Source organism: Lagenorhynchus albirostris, chromosome 2 (genome assembly GCF_949774975.1).
Source record: "Lagenorhynchus albirostris chromosome 2, mLagAlb1.1, whole genome shotgun sequence".
In the NCBI taxonomy this organism is placed as follows: domain Eukaryota; kingdom Metazoa; phylum Chordata; class Mammalia; order Artiodactyla; family Delphinidae; genus Lagenorhynchus; species Lagenorhynchus albirostris.
In genome coordinates, this window is record NC_083096.1 from 185,787,178 (window position 1) to 185,803,157 (window position 15,980).

Consider the following 15,980-nt stretch of genomic DNA (forward strand, 5'->3'; position numbering starts at 1 on the left):
GGTCCTCTGGGGCTCAGACCTGAGCTTCCCTGTGAATCCGGGCAAGGGTACCCTCTCCCCGTCACGAGGAGCCTGTTCGCTTTGCTTATTCCTGTTGGTTTTGTTACTTTGTATTTACAGTTGAATTCTCATTTGTTGATTTGCCGGCCAGTTAGGATTGTACGTGGCTCAGTGTGGGGTTGTCAGCTCCTGCCTCACCTCACCTCACCCACCCCGAGCCTGCGCCAGGGCAGCAGCTTCAGCTCCTCTGCTGGCCTCGGCCTCCTCCCGGTGTAGTCTGCCACAGTTTAAATGGCCCCACAGCTCAGCAAGCTTGTATGTCCTTTCTCATTCAGCTCTTTATCCTCCAGTCTTGTTTTTTCTTCTGCACGTTTTTCTATGTATCACTAACTCAGCTCCAAACTTGCTGGCGGAATTTAAAAACTCACTTCCGTCCAGCTCCTCAAGTGACTTGTTCAGGTGGAGCCGCCCTCCTGGCGCCCTGTCTGGGCCGCCCTGGGCCCTTGATGGTACCAGCAGGGTCTCCCTGGGATACCCTTGGCCTCATCAGCTGGAGCCTCTGTTTCTGGAATGCCGTGTTTTCCTGCCGTGTGGTTTACTTCCTTGTTTTCACAGAGTACATCCTAGAATGGCTTTCTGAGAAAAGTTGCATCAGAGATAGATTGTAGAATAAGAATTATGTTTTTAAACTATTAGTAATTGACATGTTTGAGTGATTCTTTCCACCACAGGCATTGTGCTAGGTTCTTCACAGGACTTACCTCACAACAAATCTATAATGAACCTTGTTTGATAAGGGAGGACCCTTAGGTACAGAGATGAACTTGCCCACATGGCTGCGAAGCCATGATTCAGCTCTATTTGACTCCAAAACTTAATTTTTAAAAAAATAAATTTGTTTATTTACGTTTGGCTGCATTGGGTCTTAGTTGTTGTGTGCGGGCTTTCTCTAGTTGCGGAAGGCGGGGGCTACTCTTCGTTGTGTGTGGGCTTCTCATTGTGGTGGCTTCTCTTGTTGCGGAGCACAGGCTCTAGGCATGCGGGCCTCAGTAATTGTAGCGTGCGGGCTCAGTAGTGGTGGCTCGTGGGCTCAGTAGTTGTGGCTCACGGGCTCTAGAGCGCAGGCTCAGTAGTTGTGGCGCATGGGCCTAGCTGCTCCACGGCATGTGGGATCTTCCCAGACCAGGGCTCGAACCTGTGTCCCCTGTCATGGCACTACATTTTGTTTTCCTCGTGGGTGTCATGTGCTGCCCCTCCTCACTGCCCCTCTTCTGACTTGGTGGCCTGTGAGTTGGGGGACATGAGTGTCTGTTCACGTGGAGACACTGTCACTGCTTTTCCTTCTCTGTGAGTTTTTGTTTTCCCTGGAATCAGTAATTGTGTTGTTTTTTTTTTTTTCTTTCTTTTCAGTTGCTTTAGTTTTCTGTGCCCTCATCACAATTTCAACCCCAACTTCTCAGCCCAACTCCCAGAAACAGCTGAGGTTCATTCATCTCAGAGTGAAGGCTCTTCCTGGATTTCTCACCTGTCCAGCTGGCTGTTTGCCCATCACATCTAGGCCCAGCTTTCACCCTGGGGATTCTCTCAGACTCTCTGCTCCCCTGATCCCTCATCTTCCCTTTTCCTTCCCTTTTTTTTTTTTCTTCATTTTTTACTTTTTTTTTTCTTTTTTCCTTACCTTACTTTGAAAGAGCACATCCTCCAGTCTCCTGCGGAAAGAAACACAAGAGAAAATTTTGAAACCTTGCAAATCTGCGGACATCTTTATTGGGTCCTGTTTCTTGGTTCACAGTTTGGCTGGATATGGAATTCTAGGTTGGAAATTATTTCCTATAAAACCCCATAGGTGTCACTCTGTTGTCTTCTGGTTCCCAGTGTTGCTCTTGAGAAAATTGAACCCAATTTGAGTCCAGAGCCTTTGTGATTTTCTCTCTCGAAGCTCCTCTTTTCCTTCACTGGTGGAGACACTCCCAGTGACATATATACTTTGGTGTGGATCTGTTTTCGCCCCCACAGGAGCCCATTTCAATCTGGAAACTCCTAACCTTCTGGGATTCAGTTTGGGGACGTTTTCTCGAACCGTTTTGTTATCATTTCTTCCACTCTGTTTCTTCTCTTTTTATGAAACGCCTGTTGTTTGGATGACTTTCTCTTCTATATTTTATCTCGTTGGCATATTCAACATTTTCTTCTAATCCATTTAATGAATTTCTTTCATTTCTGTTACTTTCTTAATTTCTAAGAGACTTGATTTTTGAGTGTTTTTAGTGGTGCCCTGTTTATGTTTCATGGGTGTGGTGGCATCTCCTTGTGGGGATGTTAATGCTACGTATTTTCTCTGCCCCCCACGGCCAAGTCTAGTTTCTGTTTCTGCCAGGTGCGTTCCTCTGTTGCCTTTGGCCTCTGTTTCCCACATCAGTGGGCTTCCTCTGGTGGCACTTGGCTGTGTGCTTATGTTTGAGAGTGAGGTCTACCAACCAAGACCCCCAGAGGTGGCTCTAAGTGCCCTCCCCCACTTCTGGTGGGAGCCAGGACTCTTTGGAGACATGGCTAGTTCCTGGTAAGGTTGCCAACTTCAGCAAATAAAAATACAGGCCCCTAGTTAAATTTGAATTTCAGATAAGCAACAAATAATTTCTCAGTATGTCCTGTGCGATGTTTACCTGGAAACCCTAATGCCAGACCTGTGGCAGGAAGTGCATGAGAACCTGCCGTGTCTCTTCATGTCAGAGGCCACGGGAGGCGCCAGGAGGGTGCAAAGGGCTTCACTGGCCAAAGATGGGACAATATGAGGGCTAAAGCACACGAAGCGTGTTGAGACCCGTCCACTGGGCAGCCATGGAGGATACAGAGGCCCAAGTCCCAGGGTCTCGGCTGAGATTCTATTAGGTTCTTGGGCCGTATGACTGGGCACATTCTCTGAGCATTTTAGTATAACTTCCTGTCTTCCTGGAAACCAAAATAATGTATATTGATTATAAAGCTCCCATGCTGATGGCTTAAATAGACGAATGCATGCTTTCATAGATTTAAAATAGAGAACGTTAGATTTCCAGAAAGAAAAAAGGAATTGAACTTCTAATGCTTTAAAAAAAAAAGTCATTTTCTTGCAGAATCCACAGCTAAAAAATTAACCTGGGACAATTGTTCATCGTTGGATAACAAGCAGAGAGGTGTGAATTCTGGCAGAGAGCAAATATTGCCAAGGAGACTATGTCTTATAAACGTTAATATTGTTTAAATGTTGGGCTGGAAAATGTGGAGTTTAACAACTAGTATTAGAAAAAGTCCAGGTAATTTTTTTTTTTAAAGACTCAATTTTATTTATTTATTTTTCGTTGCGTTGGGTCTTCGTTGCTGCACGCGGGCTTTCTAGTTTCTATTTGCGGTGAGCGGGGGCTACTCTTTGTTGAGGTGCGTGGGTTTCTCATTGCGGTGGCTTTGCTGCGGAGCGTGGGCTCTAGGCACGTGAGCTCTAGAGCGCACGCTCAGTAGTTGTGGCTCACGGGCTTAGTTGCTCCGTGGTATGTGGGATCTTCCTGGGGCCAGGGCTTGAACCCATGTCCCCTGCATTGGCAGGCGGGTTCTTAACCACTGCGCCACCAGGGAAGCTCCCATCATGCACTTTCTAGCACTTCCTTCCTTTTAGGCACTCCAGGCTTGTCTCGTGTTCCCTCCCGCACCCTAAGACCCGCCATTTCTCCAGGGAGCCCTGGTTCCTTGTGTGGGAAATGGTCTTAGAAACCATTTTGGTCTGGAGCTGGGTGTGCTCGCTGCTGCTGGGCCTTCTCAGGTGACAGAGCCGCCACGCGCCCACACACCTAAAACCGCTGCCACAGGCGCCCGCCTTTATTTGTGTTGCGCTGAACATGAGCTCACAGCAGTGTCTCCAACTGTGATCCTGACCTCGCGGGTCATTCCAGCCCCTCTCTTGCTTTTCCATAACCTGGTCCACGTCCCCTGCGGCAGTATCAGAGCTGATAAACCCCAGCCGGTGGGCAACACTCGTGTCAGCTCCAGCACGGTGCTGCGCGCAGGCCCCTCTGCCTTCAGTCACAGGCTCGGCTGACTCCCGAGGCCCTCAGGTTGGTACTTCCACACCCCTTCAGTGGTGTTGCCCCGTTTGTGAGTCAGCCAGATTTCTTGGCCACATTCTGATTACCTGACCACCTAAATGAGTTGTTTAGACTTTTCACACATTACGATTCCCTCTTTGTGCCATGCCGTTCATTGGATTTTGATAAACGCATAGTGCCGTGAATCCCCCTAATGGGGGATCATACAGAACAGTTTCGTTGCTCTGAAAGATCCCCTGTGCACCACCTCTTCATCCCTGCCCCCGGGTTGTGGTTTTAAGGTGCTTGTTATGCAGCAGATACCTGGAGCGTTTCTAAAGATAGTGAAATTCACAAAGAGAGCGATTACAGAAATAGTGTGTTACTATCTAAAAAGAGCCCTTCTTTGTCCAAATTACGTCTAATTTGGATGGTGAAGTTAAAACATACGCTGTGTGATATATACAGTTACGTAAACTAAAGCTCTCCCTTTAAATTTGTCAATAACAGTATAAATATTTGTGTACTTATAATAAACATTCATAGAGAGGTATATCAATATCGGTAAGTGGAGGAAGCGTATATATTATATGATAAAGAGAAAAAGAGTTGTCTTTTACGTGCACAGCATATTCTAAACAAAAAGCAAAGCTGTTGTTTCCTCTGCTGGGTCAGGGAGTGCATTTCTGTCCCCCAGGCTTATCCCCATTTGGGCCCTTCTCCCCTCAGGTTCCCACCACGACTTGACTCTGTTTTACCAGATGGTCCTTGTTTCTAAGATGGCAAACGCTGCCAGTAATCATTCAGTGCTGTGCTCGTTTTAGATGCTGTCACCCGGATTGGTTAAAACTCTAGCCAACGTGATCATCATGTCTTGTGTGTGGTCAACAGTGACGATGTGCCTGCCCAAAATCCAGGCCTGAGATCCAGACTTGGAAAAACTGGCAATGTGTCTTAAACCTCACCTGTCTTTGGGGTTCCCCCAGACCGCCAGTGGCAACACAAAGGCCTCCTCCCTCGGATAAAATGAAGAGCAGTGCAGACGATGGAACATATTTATCACTACTGTATCTAACCACCCCTTCGCAAGTTTGGAAGCCCCCCTGTTTACGAAGCCCGTAATATGGGAAAGTCAGACCATTTATACACAAAAGGAATGTTGTTCTGACTGTGCTGGAGCAACTTTGCGATCTCGCGTTGGTGGGAAGCTGCCACGTTCGCGTGTGCGGCGAGGATGGCTCTGATTGCTGTGTTGTGGGGCCCTCCCCGCCAGTACCTGCAGGTCGGAAGGCTCTATGAGGTAAACACACTCTCGTGACTGAATCCTGGGGAAGTACGTGACACCTTAAAAGAGATTCCACTCTCTGGCCTTTGGACATGCTGTGCAGCCGGGCGGCAGTGGTGGCCTCCCGGGGGCCGTCTCCGGGGTCCCTGACTGTTGACGCGACAGGAAACAGCCTCACTAGACAGGCCGACACTTGCCACACTGTCCCCAGGGGCCAGGTCAGGGCCGGGGGCCCCTGTGCACCAGAAGCAGATGACCCGGAAATCAAATTAAATTTTACTCAGTCCGGCCCGAGTCCACAGGACAGGCAGAGGAGTTGGACGTGTCTCGCTGAGGTGGTGTGGGCATGAGACAGCACAGGCTGTAATGGAGTGTCTGTAAATGTATCTCATTCAACTGGCCCTCAGAGTTCAGGAGAAAATATCACAAGAAACTCTTAATACAGATGTGAAGCCAGTGATTCTTCAGATAAACTGAAAATTCTGTAGGAAGTGATAGAAGGGAACCACTCAGGACGGTACCCGAGGGGTGGCCCTGGGTCCAGTCGGGACCAGGAAGCTCGGGGAGCCTGGTGGTTGGTTCACCCCCACTCCTCCCACCCCCCTAACCCTGACAGCAGAGGAGTCCTTGGGCTGGCAGGCTGGGCGGGCAGGGGAGGTGGGAGCCCTCCAGGCTGCAGGGCCGAGGGGCGTTGGTGGCCATGCCGAGGGCCGCAGGGAGGCCAGGTCAAGGCTTCGGGGTGGCTGAGGGACTGTGTTGCAGGCAGGACACCACGGACCACCCTCCCTCCCTCCCGTGGCTTCCCCCACACCCTCTGTGGGGAGCTCGAGCCCCTCTTCATAAAGCAGAGCTGCTGAAGGGAGCCTCGCTGTCACCAGAACCCGTGGTGAAGGGGCTCCCTTGCTGGAAGCATCGCATTTAAAGGTAAATCTCCTTGGTGAGGCGCCAGGGACCCAGGGCGCCCGTCCACGTGGAAGCAGCGCTCGCGGCCCCCAGGAAGCCAGCCTGGTGGCTGCTCTAAGCTTGTCAGCCCTGGCCTTCCCAAGGCGCCAGCAACCAGCTGGACCTGGGGACTCTGTAACTTTGTTAACTCCCGCAGTGAGAGGCACCACGGGTGAAATCTGCTAGGAGTCAGGTCTGTGGTCCTTGATTCCTGGCTGCAAAACTGATGATAAGGGCGGTAAGGAAACACTTCTGGCGTGATGGGAGAGAAGAATATACAATGGCCAACCTCGGAGCCTGAGGTCATGGTTCGAGTCTATGACCCATACAATCCGGCCGGCGTCCCTGCACCTTCATGAACAGAACGAGCCAAACGGGATGCAGGCAGGCGTCAGAGGCGCTGCGGGCTCGGTTCGGGCCACCACAGGCACGCGAGGCACACAAACCTTTTGGTTTCCCAGCGCATATAAAAGTTATGTTTAAAGTGTAGGCTATTAAGTGTGCCATAGCATTATGTCTAAAAAACGTACATGCCTTAATTTTTTAAAAATTTTGTTTATTTTTGGCTGCGTTGGGTCTTCGTTGCTGCGTGTGGGCTTTCTCTAGTTGCGGCAAGTGGGGGCTACTCTTCGTTGCGGTGCACGGGCTTCTCATTGCGGTGGCTTCTCTTGTTGCAGAGTTCAGGCTCTAGGCGCGCGGGCTTCAACAGTTGTGGCACGCAGGCTCAGTAGTTGTGGCGCACGGGCTTAGTTGCTCCACGGCATGTGGGATCTTCCCAGACCAGGGATCGAACCCGTGTCCCCTGCGTTGGCAGGTGGATTCTTAACCACTGCACTACCAGGGAAGTCCCATATATATATTTTTAAATTTTACATGCCTTAATTTAACACTACTTTGTCTCTAAGAAATGCTAACCATCATCTGAGGCTTCAGCGAGTCAGAATTTTTTGCTGGTGGAAGGTTTGAAATAATGTGAGAACTACCAAAGTGTGACACAGACATGAAGTGAGCAAACGCTGTTGGGAAAATGGCACTGATAGACTTGCCTGACAGAGGGTCACCCCAAAACTTCAGTTTGTAAAAAGGGCACAGTCTGCGAAGTGCAGTACAATGAGGGGTGCCTGAACCCTGTTAATGCCACGCAGGAAACCACTGATGTGGGTTTGACCACGACCACTAAAATCCTTGATCTTGGCTCCCTGACATTTTCTCAAGATAAAAGGGTTGGCTGGCCCATGAAATAATGGATCTATATTTCCAGATTTTCTCGTCTGTATTTTCGAATCAGTGTCTCAGTGGATTGATGATCTCCCAGCCTCTGTCTGACCTGTGGTCTCCACCGGAAGGAGAAGAGAGCCTCCACGGGACACCCGGCTCTTCGGACATGGGGCCTGCAGAGCCCCTGCCTCACGGGGTGAGCCCCGGCACCGGGCAGGCCACCAGGTCCCCAGAAGAAGGACCAACACACTCACAAGTAACCTGGTGCTTGTACGAGACCTGGTCAGAATGAGCATAAAAGCAGCGTGAGGGGGACATGGCGAGTGCCGTGGCCTGTGACACGGCCCCACGCTCTGGCCTCACCTTGTCTGATGATGGGTCAGCGCAGCTCCCAAGGACACCCCAGGGACCCTGCTGCTCAGCGACCTGCCCACAAGCCAGTCCCTAACAAGACACCATCCCTGAGACCTGTGCTTTTGTCCTTTTAAGTCCTGCCCCTGCTTTGCTCAGGGAGACAGTCGTATTTGTCTCCTGTTACTGCACCAAAAATCAACGCGAATTCAGCAGCTTCCCTCGGCATGTTCGTTACCGCACGGCTGCGTGGGGCACGCGTCTGGGTGTGAGTTTGCTGGGAGCTCGGCCCAGGGTCTCACCAGGGGAAACCTGTGTCGGCAGGGCTGTGTCCTCACTTGGGGTCCTCTTCCAGGCTAATCTGGTGGGTGGCATAATCCATTCCTTGCGGTTGTAGGACTGAGATCCATTTTCTTCTTGCGGGGGTGGGGGGGTGGGGGTGTGGCTGGGGCCTCAGGGTTTTGCACTTGGGTCAACCCCATGGGCCCTTTCACAGCCCAGCAGGCAGAGAAGCTGAGGCTTTTTGTCCGGCTGAGATGCATACTCTGCCTCAGGGAGCAACTTGCAGTCACGTCTGTCACGTGGGTGCGAAGGGCTATCCCGCCAAGGTTGGTCACACTCTGGGGGAGGAAACGGGCTGGGTGCCCTGGGGAGCATCTCAGAACTCTGTCCATTTCCCTGATGTGTTCGTGTAAATCCTGACAGGTCTAAACTAACCATCTTGGCGTTTCCTGCATCATCAGACCACATCTCTCCCGCATGTAAACCCCCTTAGGCCTCATCGTACTTCACGTGAGAGCCCAGCACGCTCTCCCCTACCCGGCAGGCAGCTTCCTGGGCCCCAGCCTAGCTATTCACTTGTGGGTGTGGGTCCCCGAGGGGCTGTCCTGGTTGGTCTGGCTGAGGGAGCCCCTTACCTGCGTTAATCTCGCCATGTTTAAAATGCCCTCATTCATCAGCAGCTGGGTCTGCAGGCTGTCTGCCCTCTAACAGCTACAAGAGGGCAGGAGCTTGGCAGCCGGTGCGGTGCTGAGTCCCAGTGCCTGGCACACAGTAGGTGCGCAGCGTTTGCTGAATGACAGCGTGTGTGAACACGTGTCTGTGTGTCTGCTTGTGCCTCTGAGTGCCTGTGGTTTCTCCTCCCAGTGATCCTGGCTGCCTGGAATGTCCGGGTCCCCAGGATTGGAGCCAGAGTCTGAGTCTGTCTCAGTGGGGCTCGCTGGCTGACCCGCCTTGTCTGGCCTGGACTCCTAGGAGAGGGGGATGTGGGTCCAGGGCTCTGGTCTGGCTGGGGCTGGGCTGGAGCTCAGGAGGACCATGGTGATGTTGCAGCCGTTTAGTTCCGGTCTGTTCTCTCCTGGGCCTCTGTTCTCATCTGTGGCTATTTCCTGCCAAGGACTGGGGAGGTGGGCTCAAGCAGAGAGAACAGGATGGGGCAGGGAGGAGGGGTTTGTAGCCTTCCCCTGCCCTGTCCATCCTTGCCCAGTGGTGCCAGGAGTGTGCTTCCTCCTTCAGACGTCTGTACTGGGGCTGAGCCGAGGGCTGGATCTGCGTTGCCAGGAATCCACCGACCTCCACGCAGGGCTCTGCAGGGAGTTAGGGTGTGGCCCGGGTGCTTCCAGGCTCCTAGCTCAGCGCTGGGAGCTGACCCCGCTCCCCTTCCAGACTGAGGGGCCGGACCTGGGCCGTCTCTGCCTCCCTCCAGCCCTGCCTGGACATCTTCCCTCTATGGAGGAGAGACAGCCTGGCAGCCAGAGGCAGGAACAGAGGCCTGAGATGGAGCAATAGAGCGGTCGAGGAGGCCGATGGAGAGAGACAGACAAGGGCGGGGGCGCAGAGGAGGGAGGAGGGCTGGGAAGGAGGCCACCAGTGCTAATATAAACCAGTTAGAAAAACAGGAGGAGAGGCCAGGCCTCAAGGCCAGCCAGGCAGGGCTTGTTTATCCAGAATGAAAGGCCCTTGAGGAGCTGGGGGTGGGGTGTGGAGACAAGTCCTGATTCCAGTTTGGAAAGGGGGCTCCGCCTCCCAGGGTCTGGATCCTGCTGAGGAAATGGGTCCGTTAGGTTGGGGGTGGGGCGTCCTCACAGCCCTGTGTCCTCCCAGTGGGTCCTACCTGTTGTCAGCCCTCATTCCCTCTTGCTGCAGTAGCAGCAGCCTCCTCCCCTTGCCCGGAGCCCAAGAGTCTGGCTGGGCTGGGCTCCTTGCTTGTCTGAGGACTTGGGGACCAGGGCAGCGTTCAAGAGAGACTCCAGCCCACCAGGGCCTGGGCCTGTGACCATAATTCAGTCCAAATGGGCAGTCCAAAAATGCACCGTGGGTTTTTGTGGTAGTTTGGTGGATTTTTTTTCTTTTCTTTTTTTTTGAGGTTTGCTTAACTAGAAAGAGTGGGTTTGATACACAGTGCATGCTCTGTTATTTCACATTTGTTTACGTGACTTTGTAAGTTTTCCCAGAGCTTCAAATTTGTGCCTTCTGTTGGGAAGGCTCCCATACCCCACTTCATTTCCTCCCCTCTGGGAGGGGTGGGGGGTGATCCTGGGAGCACCGTACCCGGGTCTGGGTGGTGTTTCTGCTCTTGATGGTGGGCAGATGGGGTGGGGGCACCAGGACAGGGGGTCACCCGGCTCCCCGCTCAGCTCTCAGGGGCCTCACCCCTCATCCCCCTGGCTGGCTGAAGATGACTGATGAACAGCAGTGCCCATCGTGCTCTCCGGAAGGGGCCCCCCTACCTCCCTAGGGCCCGTGCGACTCTTATCCCCACCTCACAGTTGAGGAAACGCAGCCCCCAGAGGCGAAGGGTCACCACAGGGCCAACGGGAAGACCTGGTGGTCTGGCAGCCTGGGGCCCTTGGGGTCAGACCCAGGATGCCTTTCTGCTCTCCTGCAGTGGGGGGATGCCTTGGCCAGTGTTCACTTACAGAGATGCTGGTGAGGAGATACTCCCCCCAGAACCCCAGACCTGCAGTGGCCCCAGAAGGGCTCCGTATGTGTGTCACAGACACCCACGAGGCATGTGGGGCCACACCCTCAGGCCCCCCTGCGCCTTCTGGGCTGGGCCACTGCCACCTTCTCCAGGACCCAAGCCAGAGTGACTCCCCTCACCCTTGGGAACACAGTGGCCAAGGCCTGACACCTCCCACCAGGCCGGCCGAGGACCAAGGACCGGGGGAAGGCGGGGAGGCCAAGGGGCCGGGCAGGAGCGGAGGGGGCGGTCTGCTCTGATGTCACAGCGGGTGCTGGGAAGGGGAGGGGGAGGGGGAGGGGAGGGGGCCGGGCTGTTTTTCTGGAGAGTTAGAGCCTGAGTGAGACAAAGCGCCGGCGGGCCAGGCGGGCCAGGCAGGCGCCATGGAGCTGCGGGCCCGGGTCCTGCTCTGGAAACTTGTGCTTCTGCAGAGTGAGTTCGGGTGTGGGGGCGGGGTCGGGGGGCGGGAGCCGCTGGTGGGTCTGAGCCCGAGCCCAGGGTTGGTGGGGGGGGGGTGCCTCAGCTGGGAAGGGGTGGGTCTGGGGGCCTCAGAGGGAGCTGCTCACCACGAGAAGGCCCCCAGGACGTGGAGGTGGTGAGGCCTCACGTCAGGTCCCACAGAACTTCCCCTCACTGGACGCTGGAGACGGGCCGGGCAGGGAGGGAGGCCAAGGCGGGGGCTCCTCCTGGGCTCCCTGGCGCCCCCCGACTTCTCTGGGACGCCCCTCAGGCCTGTGCTTCTCTGTTGTCAGGAGGGGAGTGGGTGGGGGACTGAGGGGGGCTCGCAGGGTCTGCTCCCAGGCCCCGGAGCTCATCCCCCCCCACCCCACCCCTGCCGGGCTGGCCTGCTGACCCGGCACATTCCTCCATCCGGCTGGGCACCGGGCCACATCTCTGGAGCAGGAATTTGGCGTGTGGGGTGGCAGATGGTGGGGTCACTCCCCACTTCCAGCCTTCTCGTGCTTCAGACCTCTGCCCTTCGGGAAGGCCGAGGGGGCTCCTGGGTGGGGCGCCATCCGTCTGAGGACCCTGGAGGGCGGGCTTGTGAGGCATGGCCCCCGGGCAGGTGCCACTCCGGATATGCACGTGCAGAAGCCCCGCAAACCAGCCCAAGGTGTCAGGCGCTGGTACTCTTGTGGCCTTGCTGCAGTGATGTTTAGGGTGGCCACCATTCCTGAATGTGGCGCTTGGTGACAGGCACACATACAGAGCTGGCCTGGCCCCACCACTCACCCGCAGCCTGGGCAGACGGCCATGAGGATTAAGCGGGGGCCTGGGAGAGGTGGAGGGGAAGGAGACCCCCGCCTCTGCCCTCCCGGCTTCTCTGGATTTACCTCCACCTGTTATGAGGGTGTCACTAGCACCCACCTCAGCAAGGACTACCGACGGGGCCCAGGGAGCCAAGTGGGGGCCGGTTCGGGTGGGTGACCCCTCCACAGTATGACTCTTGCTTCCTCTCCTTCCAGGCTCTTCTGTCCTTCTGTCCTCAGGTTAGTGACCACCCTCCCCTGGGAACCCTTGCTAGCCCCATCCTGTATCAGTCCCCTTGGGTCTCACCCCTCCCGCGGTCACTTCCCCTCTCCACCAGGGCCAGCCGGGCCCGCGACCCCCGGCAGCTCCGTGGTGTCCGAGTCTGCAGTGAGCTGGGCAGCCGGCGCCCGGGCGGTGCTGCGCTGTCAGAGCCCGCGCATGGTGTGGACGCAAGACCGGCTGCACGACCGCCAGCGCGTGGTCCACTGGGACCTCAGCAGCGGCCCGGCCGGCGGCTCCGCGCGCCGACTCGTGGACATGTACTCGGCGGGCGAGCAGCGCGTGTACGAGCCGCGCGACAGCGGCCGCCTGCTGCTGACCCCCACCGCCTTCCAGGACGGCAACTTCTCGCTGCTCATCCGCGGTACGGCCCGAGGGACCGAGAGGGGGCGGGGCTGCGGGGGCGCGGGCGAGGCCGCGGAGCTCATTGCTGGGTTCCCCCGGTGCGTAGCGGTGGAGGACACAGACGAGGGGCTGTACACCTGTAACCTGCACCACCATTACTGCCACCTCTACGAGAGCCTGGCCGTGCGCCTCGAGGTCACCGACGACCGTAAGTGTGTCCCACTCCCGGCCTGTGCTCTCCCACCCCTGCCCCCACCCCCCGCCCCGCTCCCTCCGGGCACCCTCCCGGCCCGGGGTCCCTGACCGGCCTCGCTCCCCCAGCCCGGGCCGCCGGCGCGCACTGGGACGGCGAGAAGGAGGTGCTGGCGGTGGAGCGCGGCGCGCCCGCGTTGCTGACGTGCGTGAACCGCGCGCACGTGTGGACCGACCGGCACCTGGAGGAGGCGCAGCAGGTGGTGCACTGGGACCGGCAGCCGCCCGGGGTGCCGCACGACCGCGCGGACCGCCTGCTCGACCTGTACGCGTCGGGCGAGCGCCGCGCCTACGGGCCGCCCTTCCTGCGGGAGCGCGTGGCGGTGCGGGCGGACGCCTTTGCGCGCGGTGACTTCTCGCTGCGCATCGACCCGCTGGAGCCGGCAGACGAGGGCACCTACTCCTGCCACCTGCACCACCACTACTGCGGCCTGCACGAGCGCCGCGTCTTCCACCTGAAGGTCACCGAGCCCGCCGCCCGGCCGCCCCCGCGGGACTCGCCGGGCAACGGTTCCAGCCACAGCGGCGCGCCCGGCCCAGGTGCAGGAGGCACGTCTGTGGCCCCCTCCGGCCCCAAATTAGGGACTCCAGCGTTGCGGGGGGAGGGCCCCGCGGGCTGAGGCCGGCCCGGGTAGGCGCGCTGCGCGCTCCCTGACACGGTCCCCGCCCGGCCCCCGCAGACCCCACGCTGACGCGCGGCCGCAGCGTCATCAACGTCATCGTCCCCGAGGGCCGGGCCCACTTCTTCCAGCAGCTGGGCTACGTGCTGGCCACGCTGCTGCTCTTCATTCTGCTGCTCATCACGGTCATCCTGGCCACCCGACAGCGCCGCCGCGGAGGTGAGCGGGGGGGTGGGGGGGACTCGCGACGCCGGGACTGAGGCCAGCACTGGGAAGCCTTTCCCGGCCGGAGGCGGGACTTAGGGCGCAGTGGTCCGAGCAGAGGGCCCCATGAGCCTCGTTGCCTGGGCTGCGAGGGTTCCTGTGGGCTGGCGGGGGGGGGGCGCTGGGGAAGGGGGAGGCTGCTCCCAACACGACTCTCCCTCCCCAGGCTACGAATACTCCGACAAGAAGTCCAAGTCCAAGGGGTGAGTGCCCCTTCCGGCTCTCCCGGGGACCAGGCAGACCTGCCCACCGCTCTAACCTCCCACCACCCTCCCGCTTCCAGGAAGGACGTGAACATGGTGGAGTTTGCTGTGGCTGCCGGCGACCAGCCTCTTTACAGGAGGGAGGACATCCGACTAGGTGAGGGAGACCAAAGGGACAGACTGTGGCTCCCAGGCCTGGGGTGAGGGAGGCACGTCTCTGAGACCTCACCCTGCTCTCTCCCTGCATCAGGTTACAAAAACAACCTCCTGAAGGAGAGGGTTGAGCTGTCCCACAGCCCCCTGTCCGCCAAGAGCATCGACTTGGACAAAGGTGAGCTGAGGTGCGGGGGGAGACCCCTGCCCATCTCAGAGCTGGGCTGTATCCCTTGCCACCCACTCAGAGCCCCAAGGCACCAGCCAGCCCTGCGGGCAGGAGTCCCCTGCCGCCTCAGTGCCCCCCAAGTCCCTGGGCAGCCCTGATGGTAGTCTGCCCTGTTTCCCCCGCAGCAGAGGGGCAGAGGGCAGACACCCGCCTGTCCCCTTGGCTTCCAGAGTTCAGGAAGGAGTACTGCAAATAAGGCGACCCCGGGCTCCTGGCTGGGCCAGCAGCTCTGCCAGCTCTTGTCTGTCCACCTCGGAAGACTCTTCCTGACCCCCATGCAGCTCGCCTGGCCCCCCTTCCAGCGGCTGGTCCCGCTGTCCTGGAACTTGGCCTGGACTGGTGCAGGGTGAGGCTGCCTCCAGACCCCTCTTGGGGGCCACCTGATCCTCATTTGCGATCGTGGGCTCCTTAGGACTCTGCCGGCACTGCAGCCGGGCCCCTTCCGCAGCCCTCGGCCGGTGCTCTTCTCTCCTCGCATGGCCACGACCCCGCTGATGTTCACCAGTCTCTCAGGCTCTCCTGGCCTCTGCCCACTGGGGGCTGGGAGCCCCACCTCTGCAGGGAGAGGGCCGTGAGGGGGCTCAGTGGGGATCCTTGGAGCTGGGGTCAGCCTCAGGCCTGGCACTCCCACCCCTTCCTTGCCCTGTCCTTAGGGGAGCTGCCTGCCAGCTCCCCTCGACGGCACCCCGAGTTTCGCTGCCAGGCTGTCTTGGGCTCTTCATGGTAACCCGAGGACCGCGCACTCCAGGCCCGGGGCTAGTGTCCCTCTGCGCTGCCTCCGGCCTCCTGGGGCCCCCTCTCTGCTTCCCACCCTGCTTCGGCCCTGTTTCCAGCAAGCTGCCTTGACAGTCACTAGGCTCCATGTGACTTCCGAGCCTGACTCCCTTCCCTCGGCCCCTCCTTGGGCTGGAGTCCAGGCTGAGGCCTCATTGGACTGCGTTTTGGCTGAGGACGGGGGGGCGGGGGGGGGCAGTGAGGATGGTCTTAGAGTGGCTGGTGCTGCCACTCCTGACACCCCACATTTGCTCATCCTGGGGAATCGCTATCATCTCAATAAAGACCACATCTGATTTTAGACTTGGCCCCAGCTGTGCCTCTACAGCTCCCGTCCATCTCCCTGGGGGGCAGAGTCTGGCCCTTGGGGGCCCCCAAGTGTTCTCCTTCATCTGGAGTCCTACTGTCATCACCCATTCCTCTGGGTGGGAAGTCTGGGTCTGGGTGTCCTGAGAAGGGCAGCGTCGGAGCTGATTGTGTGCACTTGCTCCTGGCTGTGAAGCAGTTTCAGATCCTCTTCCAAGGGCTTACTGGACGCGAGGACAGAGGGCAGACTGTATCAGTTCAGTCCTCTGAAAAGAGAAGCAGATGCCAGGATGGGCTCAACGAGTGAGGAAAAAGGGGGAGGAAGCAGGTAGCGGGAGCTAGCGGGAGCGCCCTCAGAGGGGTGCAGCAGGACAGGAGGGGGAGGGAAGGGAGCCGCGGTAGGAAGAAGCCTGTTTCTCCAACCCTGACCCCATCCTCCAAGGCCCTCAGGGACAGCAGGGGGCAGGAGGGGCGACTGTCACCCTAAGTTG

The 15,980-nt window shown here is 57.6% G+C and overlaps 1 protein-coding gene across 4 annotated transcripts; it reads left to right on the forward strand.

Annotated features, from left to right (window-relative positions):
* The first annotated feature begins 11,118 nt into the window (after nt 1–11,118).
* Nucleotides 11,119–15,484, forward strand: MXRA8 (matrix remodeling associated 8). Of its 4 annotated transcripts, none has more exons than XM_060141743.1 (10): nt 11,119–11,245; nt 12,280–12,303; nt 12,402–12,707; nt 12,795–12,896; nt 13,010–13,489; nt 13,621–13,779; nt 13,991–14,027; nt 14,108–14,184; nt 14,278–14,358; nt 14,535–15,484. In XM_060141743.1, the coding sequence occupies exons 1-10, from the start codon at nt 11,197–11,199 to the stop codon at nt 14,603–14,605; spliced, it is 1,386 nt and encodes a 461-aa protein (XP_059997726.1). In that variant the 5' UTR covers nt 11,119–11,196; the 3' UTR covers nt 14,606–15,484. The 4 variants fall into 4 exon arrangements, with proteins under 4 accessions (XP_059997726.1, XP_059997727.1, XP_059997729.1 ...); XM_060141744.1 differs by having other exon boundaries at nt 14,538–15,484; XM_060141746.1 differs by having other exon boundaries at nt 14,580–15,484.
* The last annotated feature ends 496 nt before the right edge of the window (nt 15,485–15,980 follow it).

Coding starts and splice junctions, on each gene's coding strand:
- MXRA8 (XM_060141743.1), top strand. CDS start 11,197: ATGGAGCTGCGGGCCCGGGTCCTGCTCTGGAAACTTGTGCTTCTGCAG. Junction 11,246..12,279: donor GAAACTTGTGCTTCTGCAGA/GTGAGTTCGGGT, acceptor CTCTCCTTCCAG/GCTCTTCTGTCCTTCTGTCC. Junction 14,028..14,107: donor AAGAAGTCCAAGTCCAAGGG/GTGAGTGCCCCT, acceptor TCCCGCTTCCAG/GAAGGACGTGAACATGGTGG.